The 24,389-nt window shown below is 41.8% G+C and overlaps 1 protein-coding gene across 9 annotated transcripts in view; it reads right to left on the reverse strand.

Annotated features, from left to right (window-relative positions):
* Positions 1-24,389, reverse strand: part of NHSL1 (NHS like 1) — a 176,407-nt gene that overhangs the window by 96,734 nt on the left and 55,284 nt on the right. The window contains exon 1 of one of the 9 annotated variants that reach the window (XM_071433883.1): positions 4,021-4,796. The exons of 7 other annotated variants lie outside the window; for them this stretch is intronic. In XM_071433883.1, the coding sequence (XP_071289984.1) occupies positions 4,021-4,225 (205 nt within the window). In that variant the 5' untranslated portion in view covers positions 4,226-4,796. Of the gene's footprint in view, positions 1-4,020; positions 4,797-24,389 lie in introns of those variants that run through there. One more of the 9 variants, XM_071433891.1, reaches the window with a different exon arrangement.

The following is a 24,389-nucleotide window of genomic DNA, read 5'->3' on the forward strand; positions in this document are numbered from 1 at the left end:
GTGATACTCTGGTGCTATAGATAGGCGAGATCAGAGTTGCCTATCTCTATCCTGAGTTTCTACAGGAAACACTGAAAATAAAAGCTCCAAAAACTAAAAGGTCTTGAGTCTGCCTCTGGAACACGAGGAAAAACTCATCTGATAGTATTAAACTTACATGATGCAAATTTAACCAACCACAGGTATACAGGCATAATTAAAGGGCATCATTTTTACTGACATAATGAGGCAGCATTATGCTACAAACTCCTACTGTGGCAATTCCGTAATTGTTCCGTTTATGGAAATCTGACCCCTTGGTAAGTCTGATGTTCTCAGACCATGATAAATCATTAGGAACTTAACTGACAGCTTTGGCCAGAGCTGTCATCAGGATGTTAGGATTGCTTCCATCAGATACACTGCAAGGACACAAAAGGCTCAGCCCACAAAGATTTGTGAATTTAAACTGCTTTTGCCATTAAAAAAAATTCTCATTTAGACTGGTTCTGCAAGGAAAAAAGTGGGCATTTCACACCTTTTGTTATTAAAGACTGAGAGCTGGCCAGCAAACAGCAGAAAGCCAGTGGCTGCCACCTTCTTAACTGGGCTTGATCAGTCATTAAAACACAGCAGTTACCTGAGAAACAAGGTTTCTCTAATGACGCTAAAAAAGTTTTCCAGGTCATATAACCTGCAGTAAAAAGCAGGCAAGACGTTTAACTTTTGTGATGCAGAAAGACTGGAAAGCAACCAAGTGAAATGGAGGGAGTGGGTAAAACATCAGAGCAAGAAACAGGGACAGGAGCTGGGGAGAGCCTGGAAAACCTCTCTGTGTAAGAACCTCTTCTGATGCATTGTCACCTGTGGCCAGACCTGATTGCTAGTTGTGCTTCTCCAGCACCTGGCCAGAAAAGCTTAGCTGTTTTGATTCTGCCATGTGACTCATTTCCTTTCCAAAAAAATTAAAGTAAATACGGCGAAGCCTGTGCCATGAACTAACTCATGTGTTATCTCTATTCAGAGTTACTTGCTATGTCGTACTTGTGATAAACAACAAAGGCACACATGAACCACGGTCCCATTCTTCCACCCATCAGAAATTCTTTGCAACACACCCAAGCACTTTCATTTCAAAGAATACTCCTCTTAGCCTTTTCCCAATAAAGTGGTTTTCAAAGGAAAAAAATGCTCTGAGCTTCACTCTGAAAATACGTGCTCCCTCAGAAAGTAAAATACGTGAACTAAAAACTCTGAATAAAGAAGAAACACGGGAGTTACAGTGTGCCCTCATTTCAAAGGGCCTCCAGCTGACTGAGGAGGAAGAGGGCTGAGCAAGAAATGCTTCAAAAACCAAACCTTTATTTTACTGTCAACTTTTTCCATCTCTTCTACTAAGAGCTTTATCAAATGCTAACTCTGATTGGTGCTACCAGCTCCAAAACACTCTGCACTACTGTGTACGTTTTAAAAAGAAGAGAGAAGCAGCAGCAGCCCCTGACTTCCAGGTGCACAGGGACCAGCCCCGCAGGACACCGGGAGTGCCCCAGGTTCGCAGTTCCCGTTTACTTTTGTTTTTCTTGCTCATTTCAAACTGAGGAATCCAGCCAATCTCTGTGCTCGCTACTGTGTGGAAGCTCGGGTTTGCAGCCAAGGCAGATTAGCCACTTTGCTGGTGAAATACCACGCAACACATGCTGCCTTGTGCCTGTCACCCAGCAGCCTCGTGGGAATGCAATCTGAGCCTGGAGGAGCAATGGAGTGGCAAGAGGTTTAAAAACACAGGAGGAGACACAGCTCAGAAAGAAGAGCAATACCTTCATTTCCAGCTTCTGTTATTAACACTCCTGTCTTTACATGTACAGTTAGGAGATGGAGAGCCTGTGATTTATCAGACTTACTTTTTTTTACCAGCTTACCTAAGCAAGAACTGGAGGGAAAACTATTCTGATAGCTGAAAAACTATTAAAATTTCATCTAGCTTAAAATAGTCTGCTTTTCTATATAACACTTGCTATGTCTGTGCCTCTCATTTCTTTCTAGTTTGTGTTAATTTAGTGATGTAGTTAATTTGAGGACCAAAGACAATATGGTTTTGAGCCCTCAGTTTTACAAAGGCTGGCAAGCAGTAATGCAACAGAGCAGTGGAATAAATTAATTCAAGAACACAAGTGGCCATTTATCACACACTTTTGCCTTTGAACACAAACCTAAGACGAGCACTCGGCCAGGTATGGATTCTCAAACTCTTCCAACACCGTGCAAGCCTGACTCACAGCCCAGGGTAAAAGACTTGCAGCTGTGACAAGTTTCTCCTGCCCCCAAATACATAACCCCACACTCCCTTCAACCCCACAATCCCTGTCAGTCTGGCAGAGGATCCTGGTGAGACAGAAATGCACAGTTAGATTTATGATCCAGGCAGATTTTACAAGTTGAGTCAAATTGTTCCCTGCAAAGAGGAAATAAGCCCTGCATAATCTACACCTCCCCACACCTTCCCTTCCAAAGTGACATATTGTCATCTCCTCTATAGGCAGGCAGGGAGGCTTTCATAGCTTGCTGCCCAATTACAGGAGGAATTCTCCCTCCCCCTCCAGCCGGTACAATGGGTTCTTTATGTAAATCACTCAGAAAAATTAATACACCATTAATCCATCAGTAAAGCTTCATTTCCCATCTCTGCCCTGCAGCATGAGCACAGGCTAAGGAAGGCAGCACAAGAAACTTTATGGAAGTTACATAGAAGCCAGCAGCAGGGCTCAATGGTTCTTCTGATCCATGCAAGATCCCATCCCACAGGCATTAGAAGCTAATCTGGCACCGCTGTACAATATCAATATACCAACAGTCAAAAGTAAAAATTACTGGTTGCAAATGCAAACTCCCTTTTTAGAAGTTTTTCAGTAGTGAAGTAGGTTAAAAAACAACCTTCAAAGCACAGATTAAAGTTGTGTCCTAGCATGCAGGGAGCAAAGCACAAGCATATACATCCTGTGTTAGTGTTCCTGCATACAAACCATTTACTAAAGCCACAATCTGTCCTGACACAGAAGTGGAATTCTGGTCAAACAGCTATTAACGGCTCCGAGAAATGAAAAGAAATAAAAGGCCCTTTGAAGATCAAATGCCCTTCGAGAGCCTGCTTGCTTTTACAAAAGTGACCTTACAGCACAACAGACTCAACCTTACACTTTCTATTAACTAACTACTGCTCTGGCAGCACTAGAGAAATTACAACCAAATCACTCACTTTACTGAGTATTTTCAACCTTGCGTGCACACACGCTCCACTGCCTGCCAGCCAAATACTGGTCCTGCTCACTAACTCACATGAGAAAACTTCTGAAATTTGTTTTGATTTATGGCAAATATGAGGTAATTGTTTACTTAGTGACCTGACAAACTTCATTCAAAAACAGAACACAAAAAAATAAAAGTACTTTTTAGAAGTCCAGGTCTGAACATTTCAAGGGTTCAGTCAGAGCTGCTTATCTCGTATCCTAGATGTCCCCTCCTCTCTGTGGAGCAATTCCCATCGCTTTCTCATCATCTCTTTTATTTTGCATCTGGGACCTCTTCTCAGTCTGCCCTCATAAAACAAAATACACTTAAATTTTTCCCAGCAGGACTATGAGGCAATCATCCAAGAAAAGCCACCCAGTCGTTTAGAAGTGGAGTCTTAAATCACTTTCGGTTCCACATTTTGAAGAGAGATTCTAGCTGCACCTGCCCAAAGACTCTGGCACCAATGACTACTGGCTACAAGAAGCATAAACAAAACTTACCTATATCCCACACAATCAGCACCCAGATGGAATATTAAAGCTTTTTCCTGTTAATTACTATAAGCTTTCACAGATTTAACCCTCCAATAAACTTGGCAAGGCAGTGCTGCACCTCAGCTTTTGTGCTGCCCTCCTCCTCCTCCCCACCTGCGGCTCAGGGCCCCGGGTGGGACGCGAGCAGCTGGACAGAGCCGCATGGAGCAGGGCTGGCACCTGGGCAGCAACTGCAAGGGTTAAAGAGAAAGCGAGTCACCTTTCCTCTGCTGGCTCCGGTAGGTCCAGGTCTCGTCGTCCTCGTCTACCTGCTGCACGCACATGGAGGAGAGCTCCCCATCGCTGCGAAACAATCTCTTTGTCTGCCTTGACAAGGACGAGAAATTTATCCAGCTGACAGCACGCGAGAGGGAGCCCGGGTTTTGTTTGAGTTTGAAAGATCTCGAAACACACTCCTTTTTCATTTTCTTTCAAGCCAGCCACTGGCGTCGGTTCCAAACAGACCTCTCTGAAATTATTCCCGTCCCCTTTTCTCAGCGGTTTTCGCGGGAGGCTGAACCAACTCAATCCGACTTCAGTCCAGGCTTCTCCTCGCTGCCTTTAGACCAGCACCAGTATGGAGGTAGGTGGCTGTGCCAGCGCAGCTCCCCCGAAGCTGTTTTGATACAGCACTTAGGGAGCTGCCAAAGAAAACAAAGGGGAGAAAAGCAGCAGAAAGTGGCACCTTGCAGCAGCTCAGCCGAGCATGTAAGGGCTGAGCAGAGCATAGCACCGAGGCAAGTGTTTTCCCCATTCTCCACTCAACAGCAAAAACTGTAGCTCCACTCTTCTCGCTGGCATCGCTGCCCAGGAGCGTGCAGGCAATCCAGTCCCCTCTTCGGGCTCATCAGGAGCAGCCCACGAGGAGGAAGAGCAGGCAGAGATCACGCCTTGGCATGGCTCTGCTCACGAGGGACAATAAAGCGACTGCACTTCTGCCGCCTCGTTCCGGCTGCCCTGCTCTCTTAGAGAAAAGCCTGGTGAAGGAGCTCCAGGAAGGCTCTTCTAACAATAAAACCGACTGCGTGGCTATCGCTTAGGATTAGAGTGAAATATGATAGGCTCGCTCTCCTAAAAGCAAAACTCCTCCTTTCCTCAGCCAGCTCAGCGGCAGCACAAACTTCTGAACTCTGCGTGCAGAAATAGGAAAGCACTTGCGCACCTCTGCGGACTTGGAGAGAGGGGAAATAAAATCCTGGAGCTTTTCCACACCAAAAGCATCCTGACCAGTGTGCTGAATACGTTAGTGCCCCCGTAACTGGTGGTACGTTTGAAAAGAAACTAAATAAAAGTGCATAGACATAAACAAAATCTGAGCAGATATTTAGCGATCGGGCTCTCACTGGGGTCACTACAGCTCATAAAACGGGTTTTGCTCCCAGCTGTTACGTTCTGCGGCCTTCTCTTTAAACTAGCAGCTAGGAAAAGCACTCCACAGTGTGAAAATTTTAAAAAGTCAGGCACTACTGAAAGCTTCAGTGCTTGCCCTGCATGCCAATACCAATGCTGCTCCCAGAAGGGAATAAGCCTGCAAGATGGAGGGGCAAAGGGAGCATTTTAAAGCAGACAGGAGTTGGTTATACCAAGGCACCCCAATACCCAAGGGTTTTGCTGGAATTGGTCACCAAGATAAAAGTTGACAAAAAACCCCCACAAGCTTCTATCTTGCAGGAAAAAAAAAAAAAAAAAAAAAAGTTGAATGTGAGAGATAGCCACTGAGGTCAGCTGTCAGCTCAGTGAATCCTCAAGGAGATGGTGGTAGAGAAGAATCTGGAGGAGAAGGGGGCGCGAAGATGAAAAAGAACACAAAACCAAACCCTTTATCTGAAGAACAAACATTGTCTTAACGTCCTAACGGCTGCAGATGATGTTATCGAAAGGACAAGGATCGTAAGAAAAGAAGGGTGAAGTGTTCATGCTCCCGAGCTGCCAGTCAGATTTACACTATTGCAGAACACGCCCCAACCCCTTGGCAGATGCTACCGCAGCCCTCTGGATTGTGCTGCACAGCCTCTTCAAAACCATTAAAAACAAAGGCTCTGGCTTTTTCTGAAACTTATGGCTCTCTGACTCATAATAAGAGGATAAGGTTTAACCCACTAACTGGGAGGCAAAAAGCTAAGTACTGTATCAGATTACCCTATGAATCAACCAGGCACACCAAAGTGACCTTTGGCTCCCACTAACACAGCACAATGGGTCGGCCAACTGTCTTCTGTAAATAATTTAATAGGCTGCATTTAAACTGACCTCACTCCAACAAGGTAATGCATATGTACATACACAGGTCTCTCCCACCACTTCCCAAAGCCAGTGGTGCTGTAGTGGGGCTGTGGAGGGAGGGGGGTGCACGCTGAGTGTGTGCTAAGTGAGTGTGAGTGGGAGCTAACACACTGCTAACACTCGCTTTTCTCACTGTGTCATCAAGTGCTTCTAGTTGGGGCTTTTTTGTCTTTGTTTACAGACACCACTCCCCATCCCTGATGAGACAAGAGACCTGGGTAGGGTTGGGAGGTTTCCTTTGTTTTTCTTCCTTTTGCTTACCAGAAGACTTAAGAATTTGGAGTGAGGTACCCCTAGAGACCCAAGCACTGAAATACTCCTTTTGGAGCAGCTCACGTACAAATAGGCAGGATTTTATATAAAAATCAAAAACCATGCTTAAAGTGAACTTAGTTCTTTTGAATAGGCAGGATTTTATATAAATAGGCAGGATTTTATATAAAAATCAAAAACCATGCTTAAAGTGAACTTAGTTCTTTTGACAAAAAATAAACATTTGGAATTGCCAGTACTGAAAAGTACAGAGAACTGTAAACTTACCCCAGCTATTACTGGCTAAATTATACAGAGCCAGATGTATAAAAACCCTGGTAGGAACTGCAGAATCACAGTCATCTCCGTTCTACTGTACTACTTAAAAACAGAAGATCAGAGGAATCAACAAGAAGGAAACCCTTTCAGGTTAACCCAAAATGCCAGGGTAAATCCCAGAGGCCTGCCCAGAGTCTAGGCAGCAATTTAATTTCAGAAATTTTCCTGACCTGTCTGTACCTCTGCCTTTTTAACACGGTGCTGAGTCACAACTTGGTGATGCAAGAGCAAAAGCACCGTGACTGACCATAACATTTCCACTGTTACTGTAAACAGAGTAGAGCAATGCTTTGCTCAGGGTTTAGTATTATTCGATTTCATTGCAGGAAAAGATCCATTGCTATACACTTCAACACTGTCACTACCACAGAATGCTTCTTATTTCTAGGTGACAAGCTTAATATCAGCATGTATCGTTATACATGTGGATCAAAAATAAATTTCCCAAGATCAAGAGAAAACAGCAATTACCATTTGATAAACAATACATGTTGAGTAACTGTTGCAAGTTAAGTCATTCTTTAATCACTAGCCAAATACAAGGCCACGGAGTTGGAAATCCATCCAGAGGAGAGCAGTAAGGCTGGTGAGGGGCTTGGAAGACAAGCCCTATGAGGAACGACTGAGGGAGCTGGGGGTGTTTAGCCTGCAGAAAAGCAGACTCAGGGGTGACCTTATCACTTTCTACAACTCCCTGAAAGGTGGCTGTGCTCAGGTGGGGTTGGTCTCTTTCTCCAGGCAGCACCTGACAGAACCAGAGGACACAGTCTCAAGCTGTGCCAAGGGAAATATAGGTTGGATATTAGGAAAAAGTTTTTCACAGAAAGAGTGATAAAGCACTGGAATTGTCTGCCCGGGGAGTTGGTGGAGTCACCATCCCTGGATGTGTTTGAAAACAAGACTGGGTGTGGCACTCAGGGCCAGGGTTTAGTTGAGCTGTTAGGGCTTGGTGATCTTTAAGGTCTTTTCCAACCCGGTGATTCTGTGAAATTTTAGCATCTGAAACACTGTAGAGGCTTAAATTTAATTATATAAAACATTCTACAAAGCCATATGAAAGAGACAAGTACATTTCTAATAAGCTAAGCCAATTTTCCAACCTATTTTCTCCCTTATGAAGATGTCATACAAGTATATAGGCTTCATATTTTCCAGGTTATGTATGTAAAGGTTAAGGCATTATTTTTAGTACATTTTTTAAATACAAATCCGTCTCAGTAAAAAACATGAAGGAATCACAGAAGAAGAAACATGGGGCTTGAAGTTGAAAGCTAAACTGGTTCCTTCCCCTGCTCTTTTTTATTTATTTCTTTTTAGAGGTGAACGAGACCATAGTCTCACATACCATCAGGATTTTTACCATGCATCACAATCTGATGGTCTAAGAATTCTCTAAAAGTTGTTAAGCAAACACACGTACATGGTTCACAGCCACTGTGTTCTCCTAATGCCAGAAAAAACAGCAAAAAAAGTTTCACAGAAAAGGTTTCGGTTCAGTGTACAAAATCAACACAGCAGAAAGACAAAAACCCCAAAATGCCATAGACATGCTCCGTTTTTGGCTTTTGGCATAATCCCTATGTTAATTAAATTCCTACATTTCCTAATCTATCATTTCTCATGACTCAACGAGACAGTAGCATGGATGATTCACAATTACAGCTTGCTGGGAGAGCTCATGCTCCAACAGCTGAGAGGACACCTCTCTCTCAAGATTCCTGTGTGTTTTCCTTCAGGTGATAACAACTCATCATCAGCCAGTCATAAAGCCATTTGGATTAAGCACCGGCAAAAAGCCATTGAAAACACCTTCCCTGCAGTCTCATCCCATCCTTACAAAGATCTTGCTGCAGCCAGCAAAAGGAGAGGGGCGCTCCAGCAGCCCTGGAAATGCCTCCATCCCAGAAACCACCCCAACACCACCAGATCAGCTACATATGGTCACCTCCCCATTGCACTCATCGTCTCCAGGCAGATGTGTGGGAATTTCAGTCTATTTAGAAACCTTGTCAACCTGACCTCCATTGGAGGTCTTTATCTAAAACGTGCCTTTTCTTTTACAGGTACCCTATGAAATGCTCACATAGCAAACCCATAAAGTAATCCATATTCCTGCATGATTTTTTTACAGTAAAGCAGCCACGGAGAGCATTCTGGCATAAGAGGGCCTCAAACTTCCAGTTAAGGTTGTGTCCCTTTTTATGTGCAGGGCACATAAGTGAGAAACTTTTTCCCTCCCACTGTGAATAGACCTGCAAGGGGAAAAAATAGTAAAGAAATGAAGGAACAAAAATGAAGTTACTTGCCCAAGATCACAGAATGGATAAGCAGCAAAGCTAAGAAAAGAAAGTAGGTCTCCTGCCAACCAGCCTTGCAACCTACTTAAGTAGGCCCTGTCTCACACAAAAGCAATGCCTATTAATTGTTTCTATCACAACCCTTACAGAACCTTTGAACGCCATAATTATAAAGAAAAACTTCCTTTTTGTTTGTACCCTTTTGGGTTTGTCAGTTGTTTTTGGTTTTTTTTTTTTCAATTTAAAAAGAAATACTCCATATCCAAACTAAAAGAGGAGGGATTTTTATACTGTAGGACTGCTTCAAAGCAGCCCATCTGCATTTCCAACTTTATTAGATCCACAAGGAAAACAAAAGAAAAAAAAATCAGACTGCAGACAACTGTTTTATCCTGCAGAGAATAAACCAGCTTTTGGACAGGTCAGTATGATGTACCTGCCACCAGTCTCTCTTCCTCCTTTCAGCTTCTGTGTTCCAGAAGGATTCACTGCATCAAGGCAATGTTTTCTCTGATTCAACAGCTGCACTTGCTTTGATAGGGAAATTCTGTATAAACAAGGGTACAGTTTCTATAAAGTGTTAGGCTAACCTGGAGCTGGTTCTCCCCTCAACAGCAGCTGTATGTAGGGATAATGATGGCTCTTACTGAGAGAGAGAGAGAGAGAGAAATTGAGCAAGGAACACGAACAGTAAAAGCTGGTTGTTAGCCAAAAAGATATTTGTAAGAGGGGTGGACCCAACGTCAGAATTGCCCAGAAAAAAAATACAGTTCTTCTCTAAAATACTTTGATGCCAAAAGAGCAGGCAAGTTAACTGTGCATAGAGACACCCACCTGCTTCAGCCGTATACAAATGCATTCACAAGCTTTTGGCTTTCTTCATCAGCATAATTCCAGAACTGATGCAAACTCCAAATTTCATAGAAAATGTGCTTGCAAGTATGCAAGGAGTAGGGCAATTAATGATGGCAGGAGCAATTTCAGGTACTGAGCTCTGCTAGGTGAGAGTGGGATGGATGCCCTTAAGGCATTTAAAGACCTGGCGGTGTGACACCCGGGGACGTGGTTCAGTGGTGGACGTGGCAGTGCTGGGCCAACAGTTGGACTCAATGATCTTAGAGCTCCTTTCCAACTTAAACAATTCCATTATATTCTGAGGGATACAGGAGCAAAGGGCTTGATCTGCGTTAAGTTTCAGCCTTGCCTACACACGGACGAGCTTTTCCTTCGTGAGGTTTGATGCTGTCATACAGCTTAAGGGGACGAATAACGGGGCTTTGGTGACTTCGGGCGATGTGCAAACATTTGGGTACTCCACGGGCAGCCCTCCTGCCCAGCAGCCGGGACCGAGCCCGGCCGGAGGCGGCAGCGAGTGCCGGCAGGTGGCAGCAGGGATCCAGCCGGGATCCAGCTGGGATCCGCGCTCCCACCGCCCGAGGGACCTCAGCAGCCACACAGTCACCGTGACACACGGTAGTGACTTATCTTTTAGCAGTTTGCCTGTAGTGAGCTGTTATTATCTCTGCTTGAAACGCAATTAACAATTTTAGTGGTTTTTCATTGGGGCATGACCAGTCACTAATTGAGAGACAGCTCTGCTAAAGGCTCCCTCTCTAACTGTAGTCACACCTCGATTCCTACACACATTCTCCTAGATTGCGGGGCTCTTGCTTTCAAAATCCCCTAACTGTAGGGTCACCTCTTTTCCAAAGCTGAGGCTTGGCCAGGGAAGTGCTCTGCTCACAACTGTTAGCCAACACATCCCAAGTGCTGATAGACTGGGGAGATTAACTATCTTAGTATGGAATTTTTGCAAACAGAGTAAGTTTTCTGTCTGAAGGGAAGGGGTTTTTTCCCCCCAGGCACTCAGCTGTTCGCTGAATCATCAGAAGTTATCAACAGCAGTTCTGATCAACACGGGAAGTTTGTTCTTAGAGAGGCCGGGAGAGAAACTGGAGAGGTGTTCAGCAGCATTCAGCACCTCGGCGCTCCTCTGCCCCCCTGCAGTGACCCTGACTCCAGCAGCAGGCACCCGCTCCAAGCCGCCGGCACAGCTGGCATGAAGGATGCTCCGAATGAAAGCACCCTGTGCCTCACAGGGCGGCTCCAACCTCCCAAAAAAGCTGTGTGCTTTTGTAGCATCCTGTATGCACAGGTACTCTTTGCTCTGGAATGCTCCACAATGAACATAAGAGTTTATAAACTCACCTTGCTCTGCTTTAATCTAAATTGTAAGATCAGTTTAGTCTCTCCTGCTACATGATTCAGCATATTCTGTGTTCATACTAAGAAGGGGCTCAAAGCACTTTTAAATACCTGACTGCACAGAAACCTTGCAACACACCAGTTACATTTGGAATTTAGAAATAGGAGGCTTTGGTGAAGCACAAGAAACTTCTACAGAATCATCCAAGTTTCCTGTGGAAATGCTGACGGCCGTATTGAAAGTAACTGGAAGCCAGTTAAAAACAAACTGTGCAAAAAAATTAGTTAACGTGTAATTGAAGATTGTTCTGCCAGCAGGAAAGTACCCTAAGACAACTAAATGAATGTCTGTTTCCCACTTCTCTGATTAAGAGGATACCAGGGAAACTGCAGAAGGGATAAGGCTGTTTGCTTTGAGGTGGAAGCCCTCTGCTGGTTAACATAAACTAATTAGCACACTAATCTAAATGTTTTCGTAGATAAGAGAACCACAAAGAACAAGAAAAGAGACAGTGGCTAAAGAAAAAGCAGAGAAGAACCATCAGCATCTCAGAAATCCTTATTCTTAATTATTTAAACTTTTTTCCTGTTTGTATTTACATACCCTTTGAATTACAAAATACACACTTTAATAAACCTTACCAGGTCTTTGCAATAATAAAATGCTAAAATGGAACGTTAGAGCCCTGTGAGACACTTGGGCAGACCTGACCATTCCAACACTGAGAACACAGCTCATGAGTGTTATAAACAGGTCTCACTGTTTGATATATGAACCACAGCAAAGTATTTCTTCCTACAGATACAAATGCTGCATGTGCACCTCTTTATGTCTCAAATCCTGTATCTTTAAAACACATTTCAATATTACTTCACAGTCAAACCAGCAAAATTATTTACCTTACTTAAACTGTATGTAAGTCTCTTCTAGGGACCAATCTAAGCATGTACAGTTACTGTAAACCATGCATAAATACTGAGCTCCAGAAGACAGACAAAGGGCTCACATTTGCATGTGTGTGCACAAGTACAGGACTGCAGCATTGCTTTTTCAGTTTATTGCTGTTTTTACATGCCAGCTAAGCCTGGCACTTGGTAAGTACAAAGGAGTATGTTGCAACTCTAGACAAAATTTGTAAATGAATCTCAGCCCCACCACACCTGGAAGAATGCTGCAATCTTCTCTCTTCCTGACAACAGGCCCTAGGTTAAAAGAAACTCATTTCTGGGTGGAGGATGAGCACAAGGAATGTTGCTGACACACAGAGGGTGAGGAGGAAAACACTGAATTTGTGTCTTAGTTACTGTCCTACATAGTTATATTGAATCCCAATTAAAATAGCTCTGTTAAAAGCTTGATGAAAATGCAAGAGAAAACAAAACTTCTAAAATAATGAACATATGGCCTATGTGTGTGCTCTCTCTGTATGGAGTGCCTGTGCATGTGCTCACTCCATATGTACACATCCACATATTCAGCAGGAGCAGTGTGACCAACAAGAAAAATTTTCTCCCTCCCTGCAATTTCCCCTTCTGCCATATATAGGTCTGAAATCAACTTTGATTTTTATTGGGTTTTTTTTTTCAATCTGAAACACAAATATTTTCCCCTACCAACAGAAGTTCCTAGGTCAAAAAACCCCCTGAGAATACAGAAGAATAGTATGCAGGGTCAATCCTGCAGAGCCCCTAAATAAAACATTTGAGACACAGGAAGTGTTCACTTTCATCAGCTGTGAAAATAAGGTGAGAACAGGAGGTAATATTTAAGTCCAAGTTGTCCTTAGTAGAAGAGAAGGCAGGATAAATAAGAACATTCACACAAGCAGCAGGAATAATCTGATGCTACCTCTCAACCACTGGCATGTGAAATAATCAGCCTCAACAAAACAGTTGCTTAGTCACAGTTAAAAAACCCAAGAGTATCAATTCTTAAATCACAGCAGAGAGAAATTAAATCAAGGGTTTGCAATCTTCTGTAATTTGCACCACATCATCTTGTTTATGTATCTAAAGAAAGCTCATCTTCTGGCACTCATTGAAATACAGGGTGGGAAGGGTAGAAAGGGAAAGAGAAGTCACATACTATTGAAATTACAGGTGTAAAAAATGTTTGTTCATCAGATACTAATCTGTTGGGAGCCCAGTGGATGTCTCCCACAATAATAACACCCCGAACCCACTTCTCCCAAGCAAGAGAGTTTAGAAAGCAGACTCACTGCCTTCTCACAGCCAATGCCAACCACCAATCACTATTTCAGGTGGTTTCATCAGGGCAAAAAAGATTCACACCTTGATAGTCATTGTTAAATGAAGTCATCCAGACATTTCACTATTAACCAGTGGACTAAATTACAGGCTTAGTCTTCACTTAGTGCTTTTGCCTGCCCACAAGACAATCTGCTTGTATTACCCTGCCAGCCTGAAAGCAGCTCTAATGTACTCATCACCCAGGTTCTTCAACATCTTCCTTTTCAGATGCTTGGAAACCAAGCATCAATCCTGATATATCCTTCAGCTTGACTTCTCCTATGGCCAAGGCCAAAATATTGCTCCAGTCTACACCATTGTTTTTTTCATCTTTTGGCATAACTGCCAGCTCACGTGCTAAATCCAGTATTTCATGAGGTCTGTTACCTTCTCCTTGTCAGGAACAAGGAACATGGCTAGAGCTGGATACCCAAACTTCCACACTTACACAAAAAGAAGTGGAGCATCAGATCTGCAGGAGAACATGCCCAGGTCCCAGGGTGGCACAGCACCACAGCAATAATATGTCTTTAAATCTTTCAGAAGGTGATTGGTAAGAAAAAGAAGGACCCAAAATGGAAGCCAACCCCTTTCTTACTTTATTTTCTGTGTAAGTAAAGGCCACTAGAGATAACAGGATATGTCATATCAATTTAAATGAAACACCTCCCCCAAAAGAAAATATTCAACTCTATACTGTAAAAGATAGATTTTTTTATTGTAATGAAATCAAAATTAAGATTTAACTGCTGTGTTTTTCATGTAATTCTGCCCGTAAAGTCAAGCCAAAATCAGTTCTCCCCAACGAGAACGCTACATCACTAAGTGCTAATGGCAAACAAATTACATTGTGAAGTAAGAGATATGTATTATTTCACTTGCAATAGACATTCCCTATTTACAGGCATCTGGCAAATTGCCTGCAATAGAAAGAGATGCCATGTAGATATTCCTAAAGAAATAAGAATACAGACACATGGGATTAGATACAAAATAAATTTATGCAGAAATACTCATTATCTAATCATGTACTCTACCCGTCACATACCACATTCTTGTTGTGCAACCAAGTTTATTCACCCAGGGGAATCCACCAAAAATGAGAATGCTTCATATGTATTTATTCATCAAATAAAAATAACAATGGTTTCTAGATGGGAACTACCACCTTCTTTTGATTCACATGCCTCCCATGCTACACCTGTTCTAAACTCATCAAGTTAACAAGATTATCAAGATTGCTTATAGAGCCAATATTTCTCTGGAGTACTTTTTTCCCCCCAACATAGTGAAGTGGAAAATATTCTGGCTCTCTCAGCCAGCTTTGGCATAGAGATAATGCCATGCTCTGTGGTTAACTGCTGGCTCTTCTTCCTCCAAGGCACTGTGAGTCATCTCTGCTTTCCACACTGGTATCTTCCAAACAATTCTGGGTAAAACTCTGCTAGTTCATTCTCACCAAAGACATTGTATGAGAGCACAATTACACAGAAGGGATCACATATTAAACTAGCTTTTTTTAAAGCATTCCATTAAAAAAATGTGCAAGGCAAATATTGCAGTAACTATTAATCAAGTCTAAAATTAAATTAAAACTAGCTTCATGAAAGATGCCTGGCCATTTTCTGGCATTTAAGGCTTTCCCTACAAGCACAAGCACAGTCACAGCAGGATTTGCTACTCTCATCCAATGGCACCTTTTCCCAAGCTTAGACAAACAGATGTGAGAAGACGCTTTCAATCCCTACTTGCAGACAGTATTGTTTTTTCATTATGACAAAGTGTTGCTGAGCTTGGCAGTAGAAACCACCCACTTTCAGGAACTCCCAGTGTAGTTAATATTCCTCTGGTTAACAAAAGATGCCTTGGTCTGAGGCTGTTGCTACAGGCTGTTGTTACAGCACTGCACCCAACTGACCTTAATTTATGAAGGGCTGCTCTGGTTACAGGATCCTGAGTTATTCTGCTTAGTTTAGGGCCAGCAAAATGCAGCAGATTGACAGCTCTAAACATCACTCAGGAGGGGAATGAGTAAATAAATAATATCACATTCTGGCTAAAATATTTGGTACCTGCCAGCATCCTTCAGCAGTGCTTAAAAGACATCTTAAAATTCAGATTGCCAGCTTAGTATCCTACATGTTTTGTCTTAAAAAAAAAAAAAGTGTGCCACTTTTTAGACACTTAAGAAACTAAATGGCAATGCAGTTCCTTAATGGCTCCCAAATTCTGGGTGCTCTGGGGGTCACTGTGAGAATCTCAAAAAAAAAAAACCCCTTACAACATTCACCAGGAGAGTGCTTGCAGCCTACCCTCCTGGGTATCAATGGGTGTGCCCTGAGGTGAGGGCATTACCTTTTCTCTTGCTCTCAAGTAAAGCCAGGAAGGCAAGCTCCTGTCCTTCCCTTCCCACCCTCTGTGCGCACCTCAGCTGGGCTCATCCTGCGCTGTGACACTGCAACCCCGGCCTCCCAGAAATGCTGGGACTTCATCTAAATCCCTGCAGCCAGGCAGCTCATGGCCCCAAACCAGACCCAAGTCCCTGCAGCCAGCCAGCTCATGGCCCCAAACCAGCTGTGTCAGCACAGCCAAGGACACCCAAACCTGAAGGAGAAGGGTGGACATGAGCACTGAAAGAACAGGAGCTCCTTCTAGGCAGGTTAAGCTGCTGTAGCCCCAAGGCTACAACTGTCCAGGAGTTCTGCAAACTCTCCTTTATGTTCTCTGGTGAACAAATTCAGGGTATTGATAAGGAAAAGAAGAAGGTCTGAGCATAGTAGTTCCCTGGATGTCTATTCAGCTTGTACTTCAAACTAAAAAATACAAAAAACCAAACCAAACAACCACTTTGATTTTCAAACAGAACTCTTATTTTGGGGAAAATCTGTTTGGAGTGGTGTTTCTTGGGTGTGGGGTTTCTTTTTAAAAAGTGCTTTATTTTCACTGTGTGTGGGAAAATGATGCCTGAAGTCTTTGGCAGTTTTCAACACAGGAAAAAATAAAAAAATCTCCATAGAGGTGAGGTCAGGTTTGAGCAAAGAGAGCACTCAAAACATTCATGCGAATTATATCACCAAAATAGACTCAAAACACTTCATAAAAATGTGTGGAAAATACATTGAGATGGCAGAAAAGAAATATGGCATCCAGGATCTCCAGAATGTCATTACTGGATGCAGACTTTCTTTTTTTTTAGGTTTGGCAATCAGTTTTGCTATGTTGGAAGTTCCCTCCTATGCTAAGAATTATATCCAAAAGCATCTCAGCAACCAGCCAAGACAGAGATCAAGAGAGGGAAACATTATTATGTTCTCCCCAGTTCAGGGAAGGATGAAGCCAAGGTAAATAATTTGAGAGCCGTCTTCCGAAGTAAACTTTTCTTTTGGTTCATGAGTTATTTCTACATTGTCAGCCAACTATAAACATTACAATTTGTTAGCCCATTGAAATTAAGTGGAAGTGTATTTCCACCTTAATTCCAGAGAAACTTGTTTCCCTTACAAATTTTTTAACTCCAGGCCTCCTTGACAATGCTGTTTCCTGCTACTTGGCTTTCAGCACCGATTTTGCTTTGATTTTTCATGGAAACCTTCAGCTTCAGCCCATGCTGTAGAAAACCAGTACAACAAGACAGGGCAGAAGTACATTTCTGTGCTAGAGTGGTAAGCAGGGAGAGAAAAAAAACCAAGAAGACAAGTCAGTCATGTGAGTGAGGGTAGGACAGGCATCCCTGGCATTCCAACCCTGATGGAAAAGAGATGTCACTGCCTTGCAGCTGAGGTGCTCACACAAGCTCACTCCTGAACCAAAACACAGAACATGCACATGCCCCTACTCAGAAAAACAGGTCAAGATGCACCCTGAAATACCCTCCCTGCTTTCAGCAGCAGGTCAGCTGGGTAGACACTCATCTTTTAGGCACTACCAGCTAGTTTGAAGCTTAGAGAGAGCTGTTGCATTTGCATGTCTTCACTGAGGTTCATGTGCAGTTGTCCTACAGGTTCTGCCTGTAAAACTGGGTCTGCCGTCTCCTTGCAGGTAGGCTAGCCTCCTCCTACCTTCCTTCTCATCCCACAGCTTCTCCATAATGACTGCTTTCTTCTCCACTCATGGACACTGTTAGTCAGAGCCACAAACAGACACATGAGAAAAGAACTTTACCTTCTTCATCAAACACTCTGTCCAATATCCCTCCCTCTCCTTGTGCAACTTCCCAGGATAGTGCAAGTGGGAAACTAAGCCAAGGAAGGCAAGATAGCACAGAGAACCACAGAGCTGCTCTGCATGCAGGGTGTGGGGGAGCAGCATCCATGTGCACCCTTCCCTCAATGCCTTTCACAGCCCTGCCAATTCCTGCAAAATTCAGGGTGAATCACACTTATGCTGCTTCTTCCCACATCCCAATTCTTGGGAGCCACGTATCTGGGCAAGAGTCACATCTTTTATCTTCAAAGGAAAGTAAAAAATTTCTAAATTTAATTTGAGGGATGCAGAAATTCACGCAACCTAAACATGATAAAAGTTCAAATCCCAAGAGGTATTAAAAACACTTTTTGTTTCCATATATTACAATTTTTTGGGGGGTAAGCTCGAGATCTGGAGTGCTTTGCTTAAACCCAGTTCTACAGGTGGGAAAATCTCAGCCAGATTCTCTGCAATGGAAGGAGTTAGAGTGCAGGAATGCAGCTAGAGCAGGATAAAGGATGCTTTTCTGGGGAGGGTGCTGAATGCTTGCATGCAATAATTTTAATTCCTGTCGAGGTAATGTGCCTCATCAGGGTGGATGCAAGATGAAAATACAGGCTTTTCATTATTGGATAATTGGATGCACACCCTTAGCAGTGAAAGTAGTTTGTTAAGTAGTTAATTCATCTCCAAGTAGTGAGAACAAGCATGCTAACAAAAATACTGCAAGGTCCCAAGGGTTAGAAGAGAAGCAAGAACTGAAGCAGCAGCTGTATGAAAGTAAGAAATCTTGCCATATGGCCAAAAAGGGTTTAGCCAGTACAAACCAATAACACATTCTCTTCCCAAAAAAGAAAACAAAGCCAAGAATTAGCACAAGTGGTTAAAATTATTTCACTCAATAATTACTGAAACTTAAAATCTTATCCTACAATGCTTCTTTTACTCAGAGAGTTTACTGAAAACCTGATCTCAATTTTTAAAAAATTTAATGATTGAGCACACTCAGATTTTATTCAGACTTTAAAAAAACCCCAAACTTTAGAAAGCTCTCATTCTGAAAAGAGCAATTCCAAAGTTGGGGTTTTTTTAAGCACAAAGTAAGCAACATCTGAGATAACTGGAGTGGGACTGTCACTATCAAGTCCACCCCCTCCCTTTCTTTACCAGCTCTGTGTAAAATCTCTTTCTCAATCTCACTGAACTGGGTGTGTATAAAGGCGAGCAGGCAGCTCTGGATGGATGCCTCCACCTAGCTATCAATTACTGTCACAAGATTTGTACTTCATCTATTTTCTGCCTCTCCCATCTCATTTTTCCTGCATCAGCAGTAAATTTAGGACAAAAACACAAGACTAAAAATTCAATCACTGCCACCTACCCAAGACAATTCACCAATAAATGAGCTTACCAATTTTTATATTGCATGATGTGAAAGATTAAACTGTAAGGTCCTATAGAAAAATTTCCTAATTATATTTCCTTATTTTCTTCTAAGAGACAGGTCACTACTGAATTAATAGATCAGCTATCAAAAAAAAGCCGCTTTGTTCTCAGAAAAAGCAAGAAGTGAACTAAATTCAGCATTTGACACTTTGTATCTAAAGATGAAACACACCTACAAATTTTATCAAGTGACCATTGTTTGCTATACACTGACATTTTCTTTTCTCCCTTCTTAGAGAAAATTAAGCCAATATATTTAGGGGTGAGAAAGAAGCGACATTAATGACTGACTATATAAATCAGGGTACACTGAAAATGTTTTAATTTACATTTAATAAAGTCAGCCATTAATTGATAGGTTTGCCTTGAAAACAAGAGGTGTAGCCCAGATAACTTCTCTGTTGTGATCAAATGAACAGACAGCTGGCAAGAGATAAGTAGTGCACAAGAGTCAGTTACTCAAAACAAATCATAATTCCTTTAAACTAAAATAATGTTTTGGAATTAGAACCCAACAATAGTTTAGAATATTTACAAAAAAAAAAAAATCACATGCTTATGCTATGCAAAGGAAGATGATGATGAGAGTGCTGGACAGCATAGGAGTCTGCTAATAAAGCCTTGAAAGAAAAAAAGATAATCAGCAGAACGAGAGCTGGTGTTTCCATCAGAAGGATGAAGATGATCCCCTGCCCACATGAAAGATGAGACAATTTGGGGACAGAAGAGAGAAGTATTTCCTTCACCCACGTAAGGCATCTGACCTAAAGCTTCATTGCCTTCAAAGATTTTACAAGTTTGGGGAATTTGAACATGGGTTGGGTTTGTTTCATGATTTTTTTTTTTTTCTGTTTTGGGTAGGGTTTTTTTTTTTTTTTATTTTGTTGTTGGTGAGGGTTGGTTTTGTTGTTTTTGAGAACTCAGCACAGCCTTCATATGAGAGAAAAAATTAAAAACTTCTTCTTCCAGTTTATTGATCCCTTTTAGTGTTCTGAAACAGAAATCATGGCAAAAGAAACACCAGCTACACTCTACTGTCAATCTGTTGGTCCACAGCTGAAGCAGTCTGCTACCATCTCCACTGTTTCTATATTACTGCTTAATTTCCTTTTCTCAACTTATGGCATTTCTGAATCATCAACACAAAAGACCAAAATAGGGTCCTGATCTTGGGAATTGGGAAGTTCTCAGGAAACCTGGGGGTAGTATTAAGGAACAGGAACTTTGGCAAACAAGAGAAAAGACATACAAGGAAAAATAAACTCCATTTAGTAGGATTATATAGTCAAACTGAAAAATGATTTTTTGATCTGATGTATAGCTTGCTGGCCCTTTGTTAAAGCAGACACACATATGTTGAATGTCTATTTAAAAGCAGAATACTTCACTAAAGTATACTGAAGCTAAAAAAAAAAAATTTGTAATGGAGACCATAAAAGGGAGAAAACTGTGGAATGTGTTACGTTCATCTAGCAAAGCTGTTCCCTAGCAATCAGCAGTTTCAAGCAGCCTATATCAATCCTGCTCTTAGACACAATAGAGTCTAGTCTGAAATACAAGCCTAAACTAAGGCAAACCATTAGAAAATTCTCCAGAGATTTCTTTTTCTTTTTTCAGATTTTTTTTCAGATACCAGTGGCAGGAAATCCTGATGGCAAGTAACATCATGAGTTCAAAGCTCTGACTTTTTAGCAGGAGGATGGAATCAAAACACCTCCCTACACTTTGCACTTTAAAAAAAGGAAAAATAGAAAGAAAGAAATTAGATAAAAGGAAAACATCAACAGAGGTCTTCATCATAGTAAAAAAATGTCTGGAAACAATTAGCAACTGAAAAATGGAAGAGGGAGAGTAATAAAAATTTTTAAAAACCTTAAAACACTAAGTAGTAAAGTATTCCATTTTTATGAGTAAAACATCCTAAAAATTGCAGGCATGTAACTTCAAGTTCAATACACGTTTCCACAGAATTTAATGCAGTTCAAAATAAAACCAACCTCTTTAGTTAGCCACATTCCAGGGCCATAAACCTACACAGCAAGTCATCAAAGCAAAACATCTGCGCACTGTCCACACATGCAGCGCATGCTTATGAAACAGAAAGAATGATGTCATTTCAGCCTGGTTTTTATTATATCCCATTTGCTAAATTCTCAGCAGTATGGCCCTACCTCTGCCTCTCAGAAACAGCCCAGTGTTGCTTTGCCAGCACTCAGGGCTCATTTACAGTGAAAGATGCTTGCAGAGCCCCATGGTCCAAGGGCTCCCTGTCACGAGCTAAGATGCTACATGGTTTAATTTACCTTCCACAGCTGCCAACAAGCCCTTGCCTATAAATGAACCTGAAGTGTTACAGATTTTGTCAGCATTCTCCTTGTGCCGTCAGTGCAGCCAGCAGCCTGCTCCCCAAACACAGCTGGCCTCCAGCAAAAGGGCTCAATTCCACACAAAGCAACACAAACATGATGCTAAAATCAAGTTTCTTGTGGAGATAAAATCTGCTGTCCAGCAAAGAGCCAATGCAATAAAAGCTGAAATTCTCAGACATCAACTGTCCCTGAGGCTGACATGTCTTGAGCCCACTTGATGCAGCAAGGAGGGAACACCATATGCCAGAGGAAATGTCAGAGGCCAAACACATCATGGCTTTTCCAAACCAACTGCACTCTGTCCATCAGCCTTCATCCTTCAAGCTGTCCCCCTCAGAAACTTCACTTGCACCCTTCACCACTCCACTTGTTCAAAAATTCTCCTAAACAAGTGCCCATTTATCCACCTGCCAGTTGTTTCTTGAAACCAGCTAAACATTCCCTCCATTCTCCCACCACTGTTCCCTGTCACCTGTTACTTCTCCTGAAGATGATCACTCATGTAATCAACACATTTTCTACAGAGACCATAAACAGAGAATTACTCTTGCAACCTGCAGAAACACTAGAAAGCATGGCTAGGCTAACACAGCACTGTGCTGCATGTTTCTTCCCCTTTGGGGGAAGCTAATGTAAATAAAATGAACAGATTTCTGGTACTAGGACTTGGAATATTCCTAGAAACTGTCTACCAGACTGGCTGCCTTTTTTTTTTTAAATATACCATTCTAAAGAGAAAGACAGTGTTGTTGAGCAGAGCATATAGTTTTATAAACGTGGCAATTCATTTCTTGTTTTTACTGATTTGAGAAGGACTAGCACACTTTAATGAGGGCTTTGTAAATGTAGACCCTTGGCAATTCTGTGGAAGGATACAGAGTACATGTGTTTCTCTCAGACCAGTTCCAGGAGATGGTGGAAAAAAGCCATACCCCTCGATTCAAATGAAATCACTCCTGTGTCTCTTCCAAAAATTACAATAGCACCATGTACAAAACTCATCAGTAACTGGAGAATCTTGGACTTCATTATTTAAACCTGGATTTGATGCAATATGAATGCTTTTTCAAAAACAACTTTTCACATAAAGGCGTTAATATAAACTCGATCATATGTTTTGGGTTGTTTTTTTTTTTTTTTACACATACCAACACTTTCTTGTAATACTCTTGGACTGTGTAATATTGGCCTTACACACCGCATGTAAAAATAGTCTGTTCTCTTACCAAATAATGTGCTTGAGGAACCCCAGGAGTTTTAAATCTGGACGGGCTGTAATGGAAACGCAGGATCTGCTTGTGGACTCTGAAAGGGAAGCAAGTCCCTCTCCTAGGGCTGTGGAGGCCAGCCTCCCCACGGGATGGTCCGCTTGGCTGCCTCTCCAGCCAGAGTCACTGCAGCACACTGCCTTCTTTCCATCCCTGTCATCTCTTCTGGCCCTTACCTGCTCTGATATCAGTGTTACTACGGCAGCAAATGCATACAGTACCTGGACAAACTGCACAACAATTCTCTCTACCCACACATTCGTCCAAACTTTCATGAGTGTTGTACTAGTCCTGAAGGGAACACAAATTTTTAAAATTCCCAAATGTATCCATTTCCTGCTTTAAAACAGTCTTTGCATATAAGGTGATCTAAGCCAGCTAAATCCACAGTCTAGTGCTTGAAAACCTGTCTGGATAACTGAGAGAAGTATTTCATTTTGAGACCCTAAGATAAACCCCAGAACTCAGGTTTACTCCAAACAAAAACATCAAGTGAAAGAGTGACTAGCAACAGATAAGAGTCTTAAAATGGAACAACTTTACTAATATAAATTAAACTGCTTTAACTGCCACTGAGAAAGAAAATACTATGAGCGCCTTACCATTCCTATAATTGATGGTAAGTTCTTTAACATTCTAAAATTATATGAAAGCTATCAATAGACAGATTACTTCATTAAAAGCTTTTGATGTTCTATAAAACACGTATAAGCACACATTCACAAAAAAAAAAAATCAGGTGCAAGAATGGAGTGCGTTCAGTCAGCATCTTCTCTCTGCAGGAAATTACTCCCATCAGACATCTGCTTATATCTATTTATACATATACACAGTTTCCATTCCTTTTGAATATTGGAGACTATTTAAATCTACCCAATAATTTAAGTCCCAAATACAAAGCAGCTAGCAAAAAGGTCATCCAAAAAGAGATGCTGCTCCTGGAACATATGAAATATTAAATCACATTTAAAAGGCATTCTTAGTTATACTTCAGTTTATAAGTCTCCCCATCTGGAGTGAGGCAGTATGGGAATACTGACACTCATTTGATTGTATTCTAAATCTGAATTTTGATGTCTTCCAGGTAAAGGTTCAGTTCACTAGTATTGCTTTAAAAAAAAGGAGTTGAGAGTCTTTGCCTTTTTTTATTATTTACTTTGTTAAAGTGGTTCACTGATTTAGGTTTACTCAGCAGCATTCTCTGTTGTTATTTACACTTGGTTTAAAATGTATTGTGCCCTCAAAATGACAAATACTTAGCTTAGAATCTGTGCACTTGGACTGTGACCTTTTATATAAACCAAAATCAATTGTAAACTTTTCATCCATAAACCAAAATGTGGCCTTTAGCTGCATAATTATAAATGCTGCGCAGTTCTAATAAAAACCTTCAGTTGCTCCTGCTGTAGTCAATTGTCCCCTTCTAAATATAGAATAGTGCCAGGCCTAGACACTCAGGTCACCAGGTAAAGCTTTGCACAGCATAAATCTGTCACCACCTTTGCTCAAAGCATCTCTTTAATCAAAATTCATTTACTGTGACAGTGAAAAGCAGCCAATTTAGACAACACAGCTAGATAAATCTGAACCCGTTTGTCCTGTTTTCAAAGGAAGGCGATCACAGTGGAAACTCAGAGGAGTCAGCAGAAACTCTAGCAAGTTGTCAGCCTGCCAACTGACCTTTTTATTTTTTTG

The sequence above is a fragment of the Agelaius tricolor genome, unplaced genomic scaffold, assembly GCF_023055355.1.
Source record: "Agelaius tricolor isolate 1412-34295 unplaced genomic scaffold, bAgeTri1.0.p SCAF_1, whole genome shotgun sequence".
NCBI lineage: Eukaryota > Metazoa > Chordata > Aves > Passeriformes > Icteridae > Agelaius > Agelaius tricolor.